Source organism: Microcaecilia unicolor, unplaced genomic scaffold (genome assembly GCF_901765095.1).
Source record: "Microcaecilia unicolor unplaced genomic scaffold, aMicUni1.1, whole genome shotgun sequence".
In the NCBI taxonomy this organism is placed as follows: Eukaryota; Metazoa; Chordata; class Amphibia; order Gymnophiona; family Siphonopidae; genus Microcaecilia; species Microcaecilia unicolor.
The window spans coordinates 30,536-48,961 of record NW_021963389.1 but is presented as its reverse complement, the minus strand read 5'-3'; the positions used below and the strand labels follow the sequence as shown (position 1 = coordinate 48,961).

General features: G+C 42.5%; 1 protein-coding gene across 2 annotated transcripts in view; it reads left to right on the top strand.

Annotated features, from left to right (window-relative positions):
- LOC115459272 (arrestin domain-containing protein 4-like) overlaps positions 1-18,426 on the top strand; it is a 69,224-nt gene that overhangs the window by 37,093 nt on the left and 13,705 nt on the right. For both annotated transcript variants that reach the window (XR_003940247.1, XM_030189123.1), the window contains exons 4-5: positions 6,293-6,395; positions 16,762-17,018. Coding sequence is in view for 1 of the 2 variants with exons in the window: in XM_030189123.1 (XP_030044983.1) it covers positions 6,293-6,395; positions 16,762-17,018 (360 nt within the window). In the remaining variant the exon portion in view is untranslated. The remainder of the gene's footprint in view (positions 1-6,292; positions 6,396-16,761; positions 17,019-18,426) is intronic.

The window sequence follows — 18,426 nt, the reverse complement described above, 5'->3', positions numbered from 1 at the left end:
CGGGTTTCCCCGCCCCTTCATCGGGACTTCTTGCGAGGACGTCCTCAACAAAACTTGGGCGTCCCTTTCGATTATGCCCCTCAAAGTTATTCAAATTGTTAAATTGTGAGAGGATTGTGAAAAAATACAGGACGATCTTAAGAGACTGACCATCTAATGACATTTAATGTGAGCAAGTGCAAAGTGATGCATGTGGGAAAGAGGAACCCGAACTATAGCTGCGTGATGCAAGGTTCCACATTAGGAGTCGGCAACCAGGAAAGGGATCTAGGTGTCACTGTTGATACGTTGAAACCCTCTGCTCAGTGTGCAATGGTGGCTAAGAAAGCAAATAATGTTAGATGTTATTAAGAAAGGAATGGAAAACAAAAACGAGGACGTTATAATGCCTTTGTATCGCTCCATGGTGCGACCGCATCTTGAATTTTGTGTGCAATTCTGGTCACCACATCTGAAAAAAGAAGGGTGGCGAAAATGATAGATGGGATGACTTCCCTATGAAGAAAGGCTAAAGTGGCTAGGGCTCTTTGGCTTGGTGAAAAGATGGCTGAGGGGAGATATGATAGAGGTCTATAAAATAATGAGTGGAGTGGAACGGGTAAATCGTGAACTGCTTGTTTACTCTTTCCAAAAATATTAGGACTAGGGGGCACGCAATGAAGCTACAAAGTAAATTAAAAACAAATCTGAGAAAATATTTCTTCACTCAATGTGTAATTAAACTCTGAAATTGTTTGCTAGAGAATGTAGTAAAAACAGTTTAGCAGGGTTTAAAAAAAGGTTGGCTAGCTTCCTAAAAGAAAGGTCCGTAAGCCATTATTAAAATGGACTTGGGGAACATCCACTACTTTTATTTATAGAATAAGCAACATAAAATATATTGTACTGTTTGGGGATCTTGCCAGGTACTTGTAACCTGGATTGGCCACTGTTGGAAACAGGATGCTGGGCTTGATGGACCTTCAGTCTATCCCAGTATGGCAATACTTAAGTACTTATGTAAATTGTTGTCAGCAACTTCCAAATTGCCCACCAAAAGCGTCTTAAATCAGCTCTCAGCATAAGCAAGTACTTGTACAGGAAATCTCTGCTGTTCTTCAGGCCTGAGCGGTCAAACCCCTACCACCAGGGAGATGGGGCAGGGATTCTGTTCCAGAAACGGGGAGGGGGGATTTTGGCCCATCCTAGACTTAAGGGCCATGAATAAATTTGTGGTGAAAGAAAAGTTCAGGATGATTTCCCTAGGTACCCTACTTCCTCTCATTCACTTTCTTCTTACTTCCTTCCCAGTCACAGGAGGTATCCCTGATATTGAGTGGGGAAACGCCACTTCCAGTATCGCGTTCTGCCTTTGACCTATTGTCTGTCCCCAGAGTTTTCAGCAAGTTCCTGGCGGTAGTTTTAGTATATCTACGCAAACTAGGTGTGTGTGTGTGTGTGTGTTTCCTTACCTGCACAATTGGCTGGTCAAGAACATCCCACAAGGGGGCAATCGAGTCATTGTGGTTGACTATTCAGGCGCTAGAGTTACTGAGGTTTGTCATAAATTATCCCAAGTCCCATCTGCATCCAGTGCGACAATTGGAGTATATAGGAGTCCTGATAGACACAGCGCAGGCTTGGGCCTTCCTTCCTCTAGCAAGAGCAGATACCTTGGTAGCTCCTGGCCTCGCAGGTCTGCAGCATCCAGCAGGATTCAGCTCAGCAAATGTGGAGACTGGCCACATTTCCTCCACAGTGTATGTCACTCCCATGGCATGGCTCCATTTGAGAGCAGCCCAGTGGATCTTAGCCTCCCAGTGGTCTCAAGCCACAGGGAATCTAATGGATGTTATTTGTGTTCCATTGGAGTTGGCTCAAACCTTTCTCTGGTGGACGAACGGGTCCAATTGGACTCTGGGACTTCCATTCCAAATTCAACTGCGTCAAAAAGTGTTAACAGATGCATCCAACCTAGGTTGGGGAGCTCATGTGGATGGGCTTCACACTCGAGGTCAGTGGTCTTCTCATGGGGCAAAATTTCAAATCAGTCTCAAGCTACAGGCCATTTGGAACTCTCTAAAGGCTTTCAGACAGAGACTCCAAAACCATATTATCCAAACTCAGACAGACAACCAGGTAGTGATGTTTTATATCAACAAGGAGGGGAGTGGGGGGTATGGGATTCTACCCCTTGTGTTAGGAAGCGGTAGATAAGTAGCAGTGGGCTCTCCACAGGATGTACCGCCGTGCTGTTTAACTTCCCGGCAAGAACTGCCTGGCGGACAGACTCAGCCAGGATATTGCAATTGCACGAATGGTCTCTCAACATGGGTGTAGCCCAAAAGATCTTCAGACGGTGGTGCACCCCCTCGGATCTTTTTGCCACTCATCTCAACAACAAGGTCCCTCAGTTCTGCTGCAGGCTCAGATCTCGCGGCAGACTAGTGTCAAATGCCTTTCTCCTACATTGTAGAAGAGGACTTCTGAATGCATATCCTCCTATACCTCTGTCAGTAAGGTCTTCTCTATCAGCAGACCTTGCTGAAACTCAGATAAGACCTAGGCACCATGATGCTGATTGCTCCTCATTGGCTACGGCAGATATGGTTCCCTCTTCTTCTGGAGTTGTCGTCAGAAGATTGGAGATTGGACTGTGCTCCAACCCTCATCACGCAGAATGATGGTTCTTTTCTGCATCCCAATCTCTGGCCCTCATGGCTTGGGTGTTGAGAGCGTAGAACTCGAATCCCTCGGATTGCCTGAGGGTGTCTTCCGTATCTTGCGGACTTTCAGGAAAGACTCCACTAAGAGGTGTTACTCTTTTAAGTAGAAAAGGTTTGCTGTCTGGTGTTAGGGCTAGGCCTTAGATCCCTTCTCTTGCCCTACAAAAAAAAACTGCTTGAGTACCTCCTGCACCTCTCTGAGTCTGGTTTTAAAACCAGCTCTGTAAGGTTTCATCTTAGTACAATTGGTACTTATCAGCATGTAGGAGGTGAGGGTTTTTTTTTTTTTTTAATTACATTTGTACTTTCCCCACTCATGGCAGGCTCAATGCGGCTTACATGGGGCAATGGAGGGTTAAGTGACTTGCCCAGAGTCACAAGGAGCTGCCTGTGCCTGAAGTGGGAATCAAACTGAGTTCCTCAGTTCCCCAGGACCAAAGTCCACCACCCTAACCACTAGGCCACTCCTCCACTGATGGCTGTCACATCAGCTCAGAGTCTGTGAGCTCCAAGCCCTAGTAGCTCACCCACCATGTATTAAATTTCATCACAAGAGAGTAGTGCTCCGCATGCACCCCAAGTTCCTTCTTAGCCAATTATTCCAACATTTTCCCCCAGACCTGATGCCCATCCTGGCAAAAGTGTACTACATACTTTAGTCTGCAAGCAAGCCTTAGCCTTCTATCTGGAGAGGACTAAAGCCCATAGACAATTCACCCAGCTTTTCGTTTCTTTTGACCCCCAACAGGTTGGGTGTAGCCATCGGCAAATGCACACTTTCAAATTGGATAGCAGATTGCTTCTTCTTTGCTTATGCCCAGGCAGGGCTGACTCTTGAGGGGCATGTCACGGCTCAATGTAGAGCCACGGTTGTGTCGGTTGCCCACCTGAGATTAGCCTCCATAGAGGAGATTGCAAGGCTGCAGTGTGGTCTGCAGTCCACATATTCACATCCCACTATTATTTTTTAAAATCAGGACACCCGATGCAACAGTCAGTCTGGACAGGCAGTTCTGCAGAATTTGTTCAGTGTCTAGAATCCAGCTCCATCCTCCTAGGCCCTGTTTTATTCTATTTCAGGCTGCAACTACACCTAGTATGTATATTGTTTCAGGTTGATTTGAGATTTTAGTCTCTGTGTCGAGACTCCATTATCCTATCTTTCTTGTTTTTGCTGAGCCTGTTAAGTAGGGATTCCCACATGTGGGAATAGCGCGGCCTGCTTGTCCTCAGAGAAAGCAAAGATGCTTACCTGTAGCTGGTGTTCTCCGAGGACAGAAGGCTGCTTATTCTCAGATATCCTCCCATCTCCCCTAGAAGTTGTTTTTGGTTATATTCTTTATGCTTTTCATCTGACTGGGGCGGGGGTCCTACGCTCAAGCATCGGGTGGGAAGGCACCAGCGCATGTTTGGTGGGACGCTGCTAGAATTTTCTCTATTCCTAGCACATCAGCGTCCGCTCCGGGTCTCTGTCGGATGACGTCACCCACATGCAAAAATAAACAGCTTGCTGTCCTCTGAGAACACAGCTACAGGTAAGTTATCTTTGCTTTATCTGCCACAGTACCCATTTTATTCCTGTGGACTCTGCTCCAGATAGCCCGTGTTAAGATTTTAGGGGGGCCTTTTACTAAAAGATTGTTCAGGTCATCCTTAACTGGCATTTTGTTAGCTATGTTTTACTGACTGCTTGAAACACAGTGATGAAAAGAGCAGTTGGAAAAACATGTTTTGAAAATAGATTTTCTTTTTCTGAAGTAAGATTTTAAAACAGGGGACTAATTAAGAACAAAAAAAGTGTGCTTTCAGTGGGGGGGGGGGGGGGGGGTTGTCCTTTTCTTTCAACAATTATGTGCCTGTTATAACATCAAATGCTGCTTGAGGTAATGTTCTGTATCGCAGTCCATATGTTCTAGACGTTGAATAACCAGGCAAATCAGCTTGCTGTAACTGGCATTCTCTAATCCAGGGTTTTTTTTTAACATTGATTATATCCCAGCTTTACAGCTTTGCTTTTTATGAAAAAGTTAAACATATTAACTATGTTAATAGTGTACAATAATAGTCCATAAGCATCAAATAGTTACAGTTGTGTTAGCTTTTTCATTCATAAGGCCTTAGTGTCCTAAACATGAATAATAACAGCTGTAGGATCCATAATTATACCAGTCCCGGTATTAATCATTCCAAGCCTCTTATCTGAGCTCTGGCCATTATGTGGCATGTATCCTTCCATTTTTCATGTCCTTTTCGAACGCTAAGTAAGTGCATGCAGCTGCTCCAGAAATCCTTTCAGATATTTTCTAATGGCAGATTTGGTCACATTAAAGCATTGAACTCTGATAATCACCAGAAATGGTGCAGAGTGGCAAGAAAGATCAGAGCATAAGTAATAACAAAGCGGGCAAGATGGGTAGTTAATGAGTTTAATTCTTTTATCTGTACCCATATTATCAAAATAGTATACAATTATACCTTGCACTTTGATGACAGCTACCAAGGCCTAATAGGGCCTCATTTAAATATGAATGATATCATCATAGGGAATACCAGGATAATTTAAGCCTTCCATCACAATACGAGTTTGCTTAGAAATTGTTTAGGTGGCGGAGGCTGACTGTTCCCATAACAAGAGTTTTAGGTTTAATTGTTTTTGTGGGGTTTTTTTTTCTTGTAACAGAGATACCTTTTGCTCTTACCTACAATTTATACTTGCAACTAAGTTTGGTGAAAGAAATCCGTTGACAACTTGTTTATATTTAATACTTTACGGACAGTATTTGAAGACAACATCCTCTAGGATACTTCATTTTCTGAACTTGCTCCAGTGTAGTGTTCTATGGAAATAATGAAGATAGATTAAGGATGTTCACATGCTGGTCATGAAATATGTAGTCTGTGCTTGTAGTATGAGCTATTTTATCTTTTTGACAATGTCCCCTACAGAGAAAAACATTAACTGTATTATACATCAAGAGTATTTGCTTTTGTTTTTCTCGACTAAAATTGTGGTTTTTGCCATTGGTAGTAAATCAAGCCCTTGGACACTTAATGTGTGGCGCTGAATTCATGGGTGTGGGAAAGTTGGGCAGCATTCACTAGAATATCAAGATGATTGAGTCGCAAGCCTTCATTGAATTCTTTTAATCTGGGTGGTGATCTATTGCTGTGTTATTTTTAGAGTTCCAGTTGCTAATAGTGATTGCAATATCTGGCTCTGACTTTCAAAGCTTATCCGTTCATCTCACTGTCAGATTGCAGGGAAGTTCAGGATAGGCCAAATGACGCTTCTGCCTAGGGTTGGTCTCTTGTCATGTCCATTAAAGAATGAGGCTGGGGACTGCTTTTTTTGAGCTTATCAGCAATGTTGCCCACTGTTGGCCCTATTTCTATAACCAGTGCTGTAATTTGCTACATTCTCCAGTTATCAATTTGTATCACCAGCTATATATTGTTTTTTTTTTTTTTTTTTAATCCTAGTTTTCCTGCTGTGGTTTTTGTCCTTTTCAAAGTTCATAAATGAGGGACTATCTGCTTGTAGTTTTGGGATAATGGTCTTCAAACTTGTCTCTAAATTTGTTTTATAGACTCCTGTTTTAAGGTCCCAGGAGAAGATGATTGGTTGTTGTTTTTTTACCTCTGGTCCAATTTCTCTGAGCGCCAAAATTGAGAGGAAAGGGTACTGCAATGGTAAGTGCATACATCACGTCATGGTTTATGACCCAGCCAGGGAGAGTGTACAACTCAATGTTCAGTTCTTAAATTTTGACTTCCATGGCCTGATTTGATTTCCTTTATACAACAAAAACAAAATTCAAATGGGAGTGAAAAAAAAGAGCTGAAAACCAGAACTGCATCAGGAGGAAAAGCTGGTGGATCAGTAAAGTGAGCCTTTATATTCGAGTCTGCTGCAATGAGCAAGAATATTTGGGGTCAAAACTGCTCTCTCAGGCTTTTGGATACTCCTGGGAAATTGCTGATGTTTGTCACTTTAGCATAAGTGTCAGTCTGTGTTCTGCTTTACAAGAATGTTTGCAGTAGACTTACTTTTCTTTACAGTAAGGTACAGTTTTCTGGAGAAACATGAATCAGAAAATTCCAGATGTGTTTCCCCCCACCCCCCAGTGAAAATTGCAAGACCCAGCAGTTTTTAAACCTTCTGTATTGGACTTCCCCCTTTCACTGAGTTCAGTTTCAGATCAGCTGTTTGAACTTTTGTGGCGCTTCGTGGTTTATCTATAGAACACCATAAATTCATCGGCCGGTTTTGAGACTGACCCATGCTGGAGGAACAAGTGCCATGGGAGTTGGTTTGAAAATGACTGAGCTCTTGGCTTAAACCATGAGGGAAGCTCCCATTACCTGTAATGGCCCTTGCCTTGACTACAAATATTTTTTAAAAATTATGAAAATGTTCATTATGTAGCTCAGCACCTGAAAAACAAGGAATTCCATACAGGAAAAAAATGCCAGCCAACAAAGTAGGAGAGGGACGTAGGTCAACCAGAAAACAAGTGGGACTCCAGAGATCAATCAGACTTGCAGCCCTGAGGGCAAATATAATACACAGTCAGTCTTTATTTCCTAAGAGACCAGATAAAATGGACAACATGATCCCGTGTTTCGGTAGCAAATTGCCTGCTTCAGGAGTCTAAGTATCTGACAATCAGGCATATTTTCAAAGCACTTAGCCTTCCAAAGTTCCATAGAAACCTATGGAACTTTGGAAGGCTAAGTGCTTTGAAAATATATATAAATGTCTGATCATTTAGTCGCCAAACAGAGCATAAAACCAGCTGCTGCAATAGTTGATTGTTATCTCCCGCCCATTTGTAGTGACTTATGTTTTCTTGTGGAGGACTGGCCTAGTGGTTAGGGTAGTGGACTTTGGTCCTGGGGAACTGAGGAACTGAGTTCAATTCCCACTTCAGGCTTGTGACTCTGGGCAAGTCACTTTAACCCTCCTTTGCCCCACGTAAGCCACATTGAGCCTGCCATGAGTGGGAAAGCGTGGGGTACAAATGTAACAAAAAATAAATAAACTATTGCAACAGCTGGATTTTTGCATAATTTTTTGGTGACTGAACGTTCAGAATTCTGTCGAGATACTTAGGTTCCTGAAGCAGGCAATTTGTTACTGAAACACGGGACTGTGTCAAGCCCGTTATATCTGTTCTCTTTGAAAATAAAGATTTTGATTGTGTACATTTACCCTCTAGGTTTTGAAGATTTTGATCTCTGGAGTCCCACTTGTTTTCTGCTTGACCGATGCCACTTCCCTATTTTGTTGGCTGGAATTATGTAGCTCAGCCAAACATGTTTAATATTTTAGAATGCCATTTTGTTAGTTTGACTGTTTTGGTAAGGGATTTGCTATAATTTACTTCTTGGAATACAAGTCAAATCAATGTACATTGGTACATCTGTTGCCACATATCCAACAGCTGTTCATGCAATATGCAGTATGGATTTATTTTTTGGGCCTAAAATAGTAGAAGACATTTAATGAATGTAAGCTTTAGATTTTTAAACAGCTTTGCATATTTTACTAACTGTATTATCTCCTGTTTCTGTTCTTGTATTAGTGGTCTAGAAGAATTTTAATAAAATGTGTACTATGAAGGTTGGATACTCATTTCAAATATACTACATTTTGGTTATGGTAATTTAGATTTCAGCATTAAAAAGTATTGTGGGATCGTGTTTGTTAAAATCTTTAGTAAACCATTTTGTCATATATGAGTGATGTTATCCAAAGCCTGGTATGGATGCTGCCCAGCATAATATCTCTTTAAGAGGACCTTTAGTATCCCACCACGGGTGTCTTCCCACATAAGCATGGGACCAGCAGTCTTTCTTTTTCCACGAAACAGAGAGGTCGCATTTGTGAGCTCTCCTCAGCACATCAGACATTTGGGTTTTTTTGTGGTGCTTTCCCTTGCGTGTTTTTGCACTCCTCCACATCTTTACATCTTCTTTTTTTTTTCTCTCTTTATCTATTTCAGTGTGTGCCCTAGCGAGTTTTTTGCATTTTTGATTTTTTTTTTTTAATTCGGCTTCAAGGCCTTGTTGGGCTAGGTTGCATCAATTTGTGCATTAGGGTTATTTCATGCGCTGATCCCCATTAACGGTGTGTCTAGTTCTTGGGACCACAGGGTTCTTAATTGTGTTTTCTGTCAGTATATGCAGAAGTGGATCCAAAAGAGCATAGGAAGCTCTGTGTGAAAATCTTATCTGTAATCTGCCCAATCCTTTGACTTCGGCATCAGACCCATAGATCAGTGTACTCCAGACGCAAGGTCAGCAGGCACCGGCATTGACATTGACTGCTGAACCAGTACCCTGAGACCAGCTGGCATCAAGCTCAACACCGCGGAGGCGTGTACATTGCATATCCTGTTCAATACCGTACATATGCGAGGACCGGCACTGTGCAATAGCAAAGAATCATAGACATAGTGTTGGCGCCAAGGATCACAATCCTTCCTTGGTGATGGTGCCAGCCTGCTCAGTGCCCTTGAGCCGTGACCCAGCCCCTTCGGTGCCAACTGATCTGCAGGCTCCCTGGTCTTGCTCATGCCTGCCTTTCATGAAGAAGATCCAGGTCAGCATGCTGAAGGAGCAGTTGGGGGGCTTCTGCAGATGCACAGTGCTGAAGTACATAAGTATTGCCAACGGTCCATCACGCCCAGCGTCCTGTTTCAACAGTGGCCAATCCAGGTTACAAATACCTGGCAAGATCCCATAAAAGTTCAATACATTTTATGCTGCTTATCCCAGAATTAAGCAGTGGATTTTCCCCAAGTCATTTTAATAACAGTCTATGGACTTTTCCTCTATAACATTAGCAAAATTCGCCCTTTCCTCTCTGAGCATATCACCCGAACTCTCATCCACTCTCTCATTACCTCTCGCCTTGACTACTGCAACCTACTCCTCACTGGCCTCCCACGTAGCCATTTATCCCCCCTTCAGTCCATTCAGAACTCGGCTGCACGTCTTATCTTCCGCCTGGACCGATATACTCATATCACCCCTCTCCTCAAGTCACTTCACTGGCTTCCGATCAGGTACCGCGTACAGTTCAAGCTTCTCCTACTAACCTACAAATGCATTCGGTCTCCAGCCCCTCCTTACCTCTCTACCCTCATCTCCCCTTACGTTCCTACCTGTAACCTCCGCTCTCAAGACAACTCCCTCCTCTCAGTACCCTTCTCCACTACCGCCAACTCCAGGCTCTGCCCTTTCTGCCTCGCCTCACCCCATGCTTGGAATAAACTCCCTGAGCCCATACGCCAGGCCACTCCCTGCCCATCTTAAAATCCTTGCTCAAAGCCCACCTCTTCAATGTCGCCTTCGGCACCTAACCACTTTACCTCTATTCAGGAAATCTTGACTGCACCAACTTGACATTTCGTCCTTTAGATTGTAAGCTCCTTTGAGCAGGGACTGTCCTTCTTTGTTAAACTATACAGCGCTGCGTAACCCTAGTAGCACTCTAGAAATGTTTAGTAGTAGTAGGATGCCGTCCAACCTTTTTTAAACTCCTTTACCACATTCTCTGGCAGCGAATTCAAGAGTTTAATTACACGTTGAGTGAAGAAACATTTTCTCCAATTAGTTTTAAATTTACTACTTTGTAGCTTCATCGCATGCCCCCTAGTCCTAGTATTTTTGGAAAGAATAAACAAACGATTCATGTCTACCCATTCCACTCCACTCATCATTTTGTAGACCTCTTTTCTCCAAGCTGAAGAGCCCTAGCCACTTCAGCCTTTCCTCATAGGGAAGTTATCCCACCCCCTTTATCATTTTCGTCGCCCTTCTCTGACCCTTTTCTAATTCCACTATATCTTTTTTGAGATGCGGCGACCAGAATTGAACACAGTATTCGAGGTGCGGTTGCATCATGGACCAATACAAAGGCATTATAACGTCCTTATTTTGTTTTCCATTCCTTTCCTAAAAATACCTAACATTCTATTTGCTTTCTTAGCCGCCCCAGCACACTGAGCAGATGCTTAGGCATCAAGGGCGCTTGTTACAGCCCAGGTGCCCAAGGAAGACTGTTAAGGGCGAGGTCCCAGACACCATTGAGTGCTTAGGCATTGAGGCCACTTGTGCTAGCCACAGAACAGTCCCAGGCATTTTTAGAGTTCCAGTTGCTAATAGTGATTGCAATATCTGGCTCTGACTTTCAAAGCTTATCCGTTCATCTCACTGTCAGATTGCAGGGAAGTTCAGGATAGGCCAAATGACGCTTCTGCCTAGGGTTGGTCTCTTGTCATGTCCATTAAAGAATGAGGCTGGGGACTGCTTTTTTTGACATGTCTGCGTCTATGCATGTTGCATGTCTGTGTCTATGCAACCCTGAATATCAGGGGGAAATATTTCTTCAGGGTCTGAAGGCATACCTGTACCTGACGCATAGCTGGCAGGCAAACGCGCTTGTATTTCGCAGAGTCTGATTTAGACCTTTCCTGGGACTCGCAGTATTTTTCAGTGCAAAAGTCCTGTAATATACCACCTGACCTCTTCTTGCCACAAGGAAGGCGTAAGTTGTGATCCTGCAGACTTTTTGGAGATCAGAGTGGCAGGAGACTGCTGCCAAGAGAGCCTGGGAGGTGCAAGTTGCTGACATTATCTACTAGGCATCAGAGACATTCAAAAGTGTGGGTGTGCCCACAGGGGCATGCCAGGCCCCTTGGAGCACCAAAGGAGTGATTTGCAATTCAAGATTCATCTAATTATGAGTTGTAATTTCTTTGGTTTAGTATGGGGAAGTGGAAATGTACAAGCAAGGTTTTGCAGACCTAGTACTCCTCAGCAAGGTGCTATGGACAATGTTTATAAATTCACCTGCCCTCCCCAACCCCATAGAATGTTCCACACATCCTTGTAGTTAGGGAGAGACAGAGTGGAAGCCACACAGATATGAGAAAATAACAGGTATTTTATTTTTGGTAACTTACCAAGCTAAAGGTACAGAATACAAGGCTTTTCTCATAGGGGAGTTACATAGGGTGCTCACAGATGCAATCTCTGTGTACTTCTCCAACTAAGTCCAGCTGACTCTCAGGTTATATACTTTTTCTATCATATACGTCTAACAGTTTGCTAGCATTAGACTCGCCCTCAGTATTGCTAAGCATTGGTTTCGACAGCTGATCAAGATTATTAGGGAGATCTACAAAAACATCATACTGATTAGAATTTTCCACATGCTTCACCAGAGTCCATTTCGCCAGCAACCTTTTATCTTATCATACCAGACATCAAAAACTGCAAAAAGCTAACCACATTCTTCAGTAAACATCTTCCATGGAAAATTGCATCATGTTCCTGTTTCTGCAAAGCATGTCAGCTCGCCTGTCATAAGAGTGTATGAGCCTCAGGGTCACACAGAGGCTATGCTTTTTAGACTTAGCGGACAGCTTCAGGCTTCAGGACTTTGGTTCAGGGAAGGCCCAGACAGGTTCATTGTTATCAACAAACATTTGCCATCTTATTCACAGGTGGGGCATGATAATGTAGGCTGTCTGATTAGAACAAGCATCTCTCAGTTCCCACGATAGGATCCTTCTTCCTATGTCTGGTACTCCCTGTTTAAATACCATTTCCTCTAGAGTGACTGGATCTGAGGGTTTGGCAGGAGATGTTTCATCTATGTCTGTCCCTTCTGGGAATCGTTCAATTCAGTTACCTAAGCCAGTGATGCTTCTTTGATCTGAGATAGTGAATTTGGAATCTTTCGTCAGAAGATATTTTTCTTAAGGGCAGCAGGTTCAGACAGTTTTGCAGAATTTGTTTGGTGTGTAGAATCCACCTTCACCCTCCTAGGTCCATTTTCTTCTGTTCCAGGCAGCTTCAATGCTAGTATGTATAGTATTAATACCAAAAGGCCCAACCTTCTCAACTTGATCCTTTCTTGTGTAAGAAAAGCCTTCCCAAAATCATATCTAGTACAGCTCTTTAAAAAATTCCAGTTGATGCTGACAGATTCAAATGGGATTTGGGGTAATTTTATTATGAACTGTACAGACTGTTATCAGGGTACAACTTTTATTACAGTGATAGTGGATCAAATTGGAGGGAGGATGCGCTATATGTTAAAGAGGGAATTGAGTCAATGAAAAGAAACATTCTACTTGAAACAGATAAAAATGCCTTGTGTGAATGGAAGGAGTAGGGCTGTATTACTGCCCGCCAGTACAGAATAAACAGACAGTGAAGAAATTGTTACAGAAATTAGGAAAGCTGGCAAATTTGGCAGTAGTATAATAATGGGTGTCTTCAATTATCCCAGTATTGCCTGGATAATGTTACATCAGGGAGCACTAGGGAGGTAAAATTCCTAGATGCAATAAATGAACTGCTTCTTGAAGCAACCAGTATAAGAACCGACAAGAGGGGGCGCTATTTTAGATCTAGTCCTTAGTGGAATGCAGGGCATAGTATTAGAGGTAATGGTGTTGAGCCCGCTGGGAAACAGTGGTCTTAACATGATCAGATTTGAGCTGATATCTGGAGTGAAGTCACTAATGAAATCTACAGTAGCAGCATTTTATTTTCGAAAGTGTGATTACAATAAAATGAGGAAAATGGCTAAGGAGAAGCCAAATGGATTGACCACAAAGGTTATGACCTTAAAACAAGTGTGGATGTTTAAAAATACCATCGTGGAAGCCCAGACCAGGTGTACTCCATGTAACCATCGTGGAAGCCCAGACCAGATGTATTCCACGTAACAAAGGTGGAAAGAAGAGCTAACAGCCAGCATGGTTAAAAGCTGAAGTGAAGGAGGCTATTAGAGCTAAAAGAACATCCTTCAAAGAATGGAAAAAAGATACAAATGAAGCAACATAAGCACAGACAAGCTAGATGTAAAGCACTGACAAAGAGGGCTAAGAGAATAAATAAAAACTTGCTGCAGAGACAGAAACTCAGTGTGAAAGTGTGTTAAGCCTGTTAAAAAAAAAAAAAAAAAAAAAAAGTATTGGATATTATTTCCCTGTTATGTCTGAAGTGTATTTCTCCTATTTGGCCAGCAGATGGTGTGTGTTTATCCTTAAAGCTGTTATAGGGAACTGAGTGTTCCTTTTCTTTAACACAAGCAGGAAGCAAGTACCAGTATACGCTTAAAACTTGTTGACTGGGCTCTGATTGGCCTGGATTTGGAAAAATTACCCAGTGGTGCTTACTGTTGCTTCAGTTTCAGCCCGGAAGGAAAGAGAGACAGCTCTCTTTTGCTGAGTCCCTGAGCAGTTATATATCCTGACCTTCTCAGGTACTGTTCAGACAGTATATAGATATTTAGTGTTATAACTGATCCATTTTTCAGTTACCTGTTCCTGTTTGCCAGTTGCACATTTTTTTGTTCGTTGTTCCAGTGTGAGAAGAAACATGTTTTTTTTGTTCTGCCTGTCTGGACTGATAAAGAGGCCTGGTGGTTTGTGTTGGGTCTGTGAGTGCTTTCTGGGAACTGTGGGATCACTGGGAGTGTGGCTCCAGTAACCTAGAAATCACTGGGGATAATTTGGGAGTGGGAGACTCACTCAGAGGCAGTTGTGACCCAGTCGGTGGAAGGAGGGCTCTAATGTAGAGTATAAGCTGCAGGTGCAGGCGGACCTGAGCTCTCCTGCGGATAGACTCTAAGTGGCTGTGGGGTAACCCCAGGCGGGTGGCTAAGTATTTTGTGATACATAGTAACAACCTCTTCAGGTGCCTGAGAAGCAGAAAGCCTGTTAAGGGGATCCATGGGACCATTAGGTCAAGAAGGAGCTAAAGAGGCACTCTGAGGACAGATGGACCAGATGGTATACACCCCATGGTACTGAAAGACTCAAACATGAAATTGCTTTTGCTGTTGGTGATCTGTGACCTGCCATTATCCATAGTACCTGAAGTTTGAAGGGTGGCCAATGTAATGGCGATTTTCTTATTTCTTTTTTAAAGGTTTCCAGTGGTGATCCAGGAAATTACAGACCAGTAAGCCTGACTTCAGTGCCTGGCAAAATTGTAGAAACTAGTATAAAGAATAAAGTTACAGAACACATAGATAAACATGGTGTAATGGGACAGCGTCAACACAGGTTCAGCCAAGGGAAGTCTTGCTTCACCAGTTTGCTTCATTTCTTTGAAGGCATGAATGAACATGTGGATAAAGGTGAGATGGATTTTCAGAAAGCTTTTGACAGAGTTCCTCATGAGAGATTCCTGAGAATTAGTCATGGGATAGGAAGCAATGTTCTGGTGTGGATTAGGAATTGGTTGTTAGACAGAAAATAGAGGATAGGATTAAATGGCCATTTTTCTCAATGGAGGAGAGAGTAAATAGTGGAGTTCCACAGGCATCTGTACTGAGACCAGTGCTATTTAACATATTTATAAATGATCTGGAAATCGAAATGATGAATGAGGTGAGTAAATTTTGCAGATGACCCAAAACTATTCAAAGTTGTCAAAACACGTGCAGACTGTGAATAATTGCAGGAAATTTAATGTGTACAAACGCAAAGTGATGGACATCAGGAATAATAATACAAATCATAGCATCTTCTGCCTAGTGTGCGGTAGTGGCCAAAAAAGCAAATGGTGCTAGTGATTATTAAGAAAGGAATGGTAAATAAGACCATTATAATGCCTCTGTTTCGCTCAATGGTGTGACCTCACCTTGAGCATTGTGTTCAATTCTTTCTGCCGTATCTCAAAAAAGATATAGCAGAAGAAAAGGTTCAAAGAAGAGTGACCAGAATGATAAAGGGGATGGAACTCCCTCCCATATGAGGAAAGGCTGAAGAGGTTAGGGCTCTTCAGCTTGGAAAAGAGGGGGGGGGGGGCAGTGGATACGATTGAGCTGTTCAAGATCCTGAGTGGTGTAGAAAGAGTAAAAGTGAATCTATTTTCTCTCAACTACAAAGGGGTACACTCAATGAAATTACATGGGAATAATTTTTTTCACTTAAAGAATAGTTAAGATCTGGAACTCATTGCTGGAGGATGTGGTAACAGTGGTTAGCGTGTCTGGATTTAAAGGTTTGGATGATTTCCTAGAGCAAAAGTCCATAGTCTGCTATTGAGAGAGACATGGGGGAAGCCACTGCTTGCCCTGTAATTGGTAGCATAGAATGTTGCTACTATTTTTGGGTTTCTGCCAGGTACTTGGAACCTGTATTGGCCACTGTTGGAAGCAGGATACTCAGCTAGATGGTCCATTGGTCTGACCCAGTAGGCTATTATATTCTTATAGTTCCGGGTTATGTGTTTGTCCATGAACGCATCGTGCAAGTTTCTCTTGGCCTAATGTTTTGGTGAGCCTGGTAGCTTGGGATTCCCATATGTGAGAAACAACATCCTGCTTGTCCTCAGAGAAAGCAAAGTTACCTGTAGCAGGTGTTCACCGAGGACAGCAGGACATGTATTCCCACCTCCCCTTGGATTTGTATTCCGTCAGCTATAGTATTGTATTGCTGGTCCTGCGCGCATGCATTTTGTTTTGCGGAAAGGCCACCCACACGTGTGGTGGGATGCTGCCAAAGACCCTTTAAAAAGATGTGATGCTGGCCAGTGACCGCACTGGGCTTCGTTGCATAACATCCCCTATATGTGAGAATACATATCCTGTCCTCAGAACACATGCTACAGGTAAGTAACTTCACTTTATTTGGAACTTTTAAAAGTCCTTATTTAGACAGGAAGCTGCAAACTCCATCAGCTATAGTGTGAAGTTGCAATAGATTTCAAATGTCGTCATGAACCATTGACTGCTGGATACCATGACAACAGAAAGTGAAATCATAAACAGTGTTAGGAAGAAAAGTGATCTTCAAACACCGCTCTTTGATTGCAGTAGTCCTTTCAATTTTTTTATTTGTCATAGCTAGTCATCATCTGATTCTAAATGTCAGTTTTAGGGGGCCTATTACTTCAAATAATGCTGTATACTAAGGAAAAAAATTGTAGGGAAAAACTTCATAGCATTTCCAGTTTTTAATAATAAATATAGATACCAAAAACTTTCTGCAGAATTGTTTTCTTTTTTTTTTTTGTACTTTAGGAGAAGTCATACCGATCTATGCAGAAATTGAGAACTGTTCCTCTCGCCTGATTGTACCAAAAGCAGCCATTTTCCAAACACAGACATTTCTGTGCCATGGAAAGACCCGCACCTGCCGTCAGATGCTTGCCAATGTTCGTGGAAATCACATTGCCTCTGGAAGTGCAGACACCTGGAATGGAAAAACTTTGAAAATCCCCCCAGTTATTCCTTCTATTCTGGACTGCAGTATCATCAAAGTGGAGTACTCTCTAGCGGTGAGTGGTCTCAGTTGCCTGCGCTTGAATATTAAGGCATCACAGGCTGAGAGCCAGTAGAATCTGTCATCCTAAATGGAACAGATCACAGTTTACACTCAAAACATTTTTCATAATAAACTGCACTGTATTTTCTGGGGCTAATGTTATTCAATACTTTTTAAACATATTTTAAAATCTTTTTCTTTCCCCAAAGGAAATCAACATATAACATAGGTGGAGATCACTATATAACAGGATTGTTTGATGCACTTCACTCTTCTGTAAGCATAGTCTGTCTAGTTTTTCTGATGTATTCTAAGGATGTAACAGATACAAATAGAGATGCCCCACTGCAGAAAGCTCAGGTCACCAAAAAAGAGCAGCGAGTCCATAAAAAAAATACAGTCCAGGATTCAAATTAGAATTTATTACATTTCAAACTTCATAGTGGAAATGTTAGTTCTAACAACCTGCTTCAGGGGGTATGTCATAACAACCCTAACACACACCGAAACAGTGTTCAACTGCAGTGGAGCAAGATGGAGATGCTGATGCCTTTCCTTTAATACTTTTTGTTTATGTGGAAGATCTTACTCACCATAGAGTCCTTTTAAAATAAAGCATGTAGGCATTTTTGTAGTGAAGGGTCTTCATCAAGATGAACATTGTTTTTGTTGTATGTTAGCGGTGCTATGATGTACCCCTGAAGCATGTGGTTAGCCAAAATATGATGACTCTCTGAAATTTGAAGTGTCATAAATTCTAATTTGTATCCTGGACTTCTCCCTATTTTTTTTTTTTTTTTTTACTTGTTCTAAGATCTTCTCTTCTTTGATTTTCAAGCAGGCCGCCTTATTCTCACATCTGGGTGATGGCATCCGACAGAGCCTAGTGCAGGTACTGACTATCTAGTAGAGTAGAAAATTCTAGCAGCGTCCCACTACTCATGCGCTGATGCCTTCCTGCCCAGCGCACGAGTATGGGTCCTCCAATCATCTGTTTTTCCACAGAACCAAGAGGATGTCCATGGTAGTCAGATGTCCTTTATTCATGCTGTGCTTAACACTTTTCCAAGCGCCTTTCCTTATGTTCTTTCTCAGTTTTGTTTTGCTTTGATTTTTTTTTTTTTGGGGGGGGGGGGGGGGGGGGGGGGTTCCCATCCCCTCTATTTTTTTAGACTGTCTTTTGAAGTTTCCTTTATTTTCGGGTGTGGCTACCCGGTTTAAGCTGCAGCCCCGACTTCAATTTGAACGCTGCCCCTTTTTTCATATATCAAGATTGAGGAGTTTAATTTGGCCAAGATTCTTTATTTGATATCACCAAAGACCTCCAGTGGCTTTGAGAGGTGTGCCCAGTTTAGACGGGTGATTTCTGCTACAGACCCACACAATTGTTGCTTTGGGCCAGATCATGACCCCTCTGATTG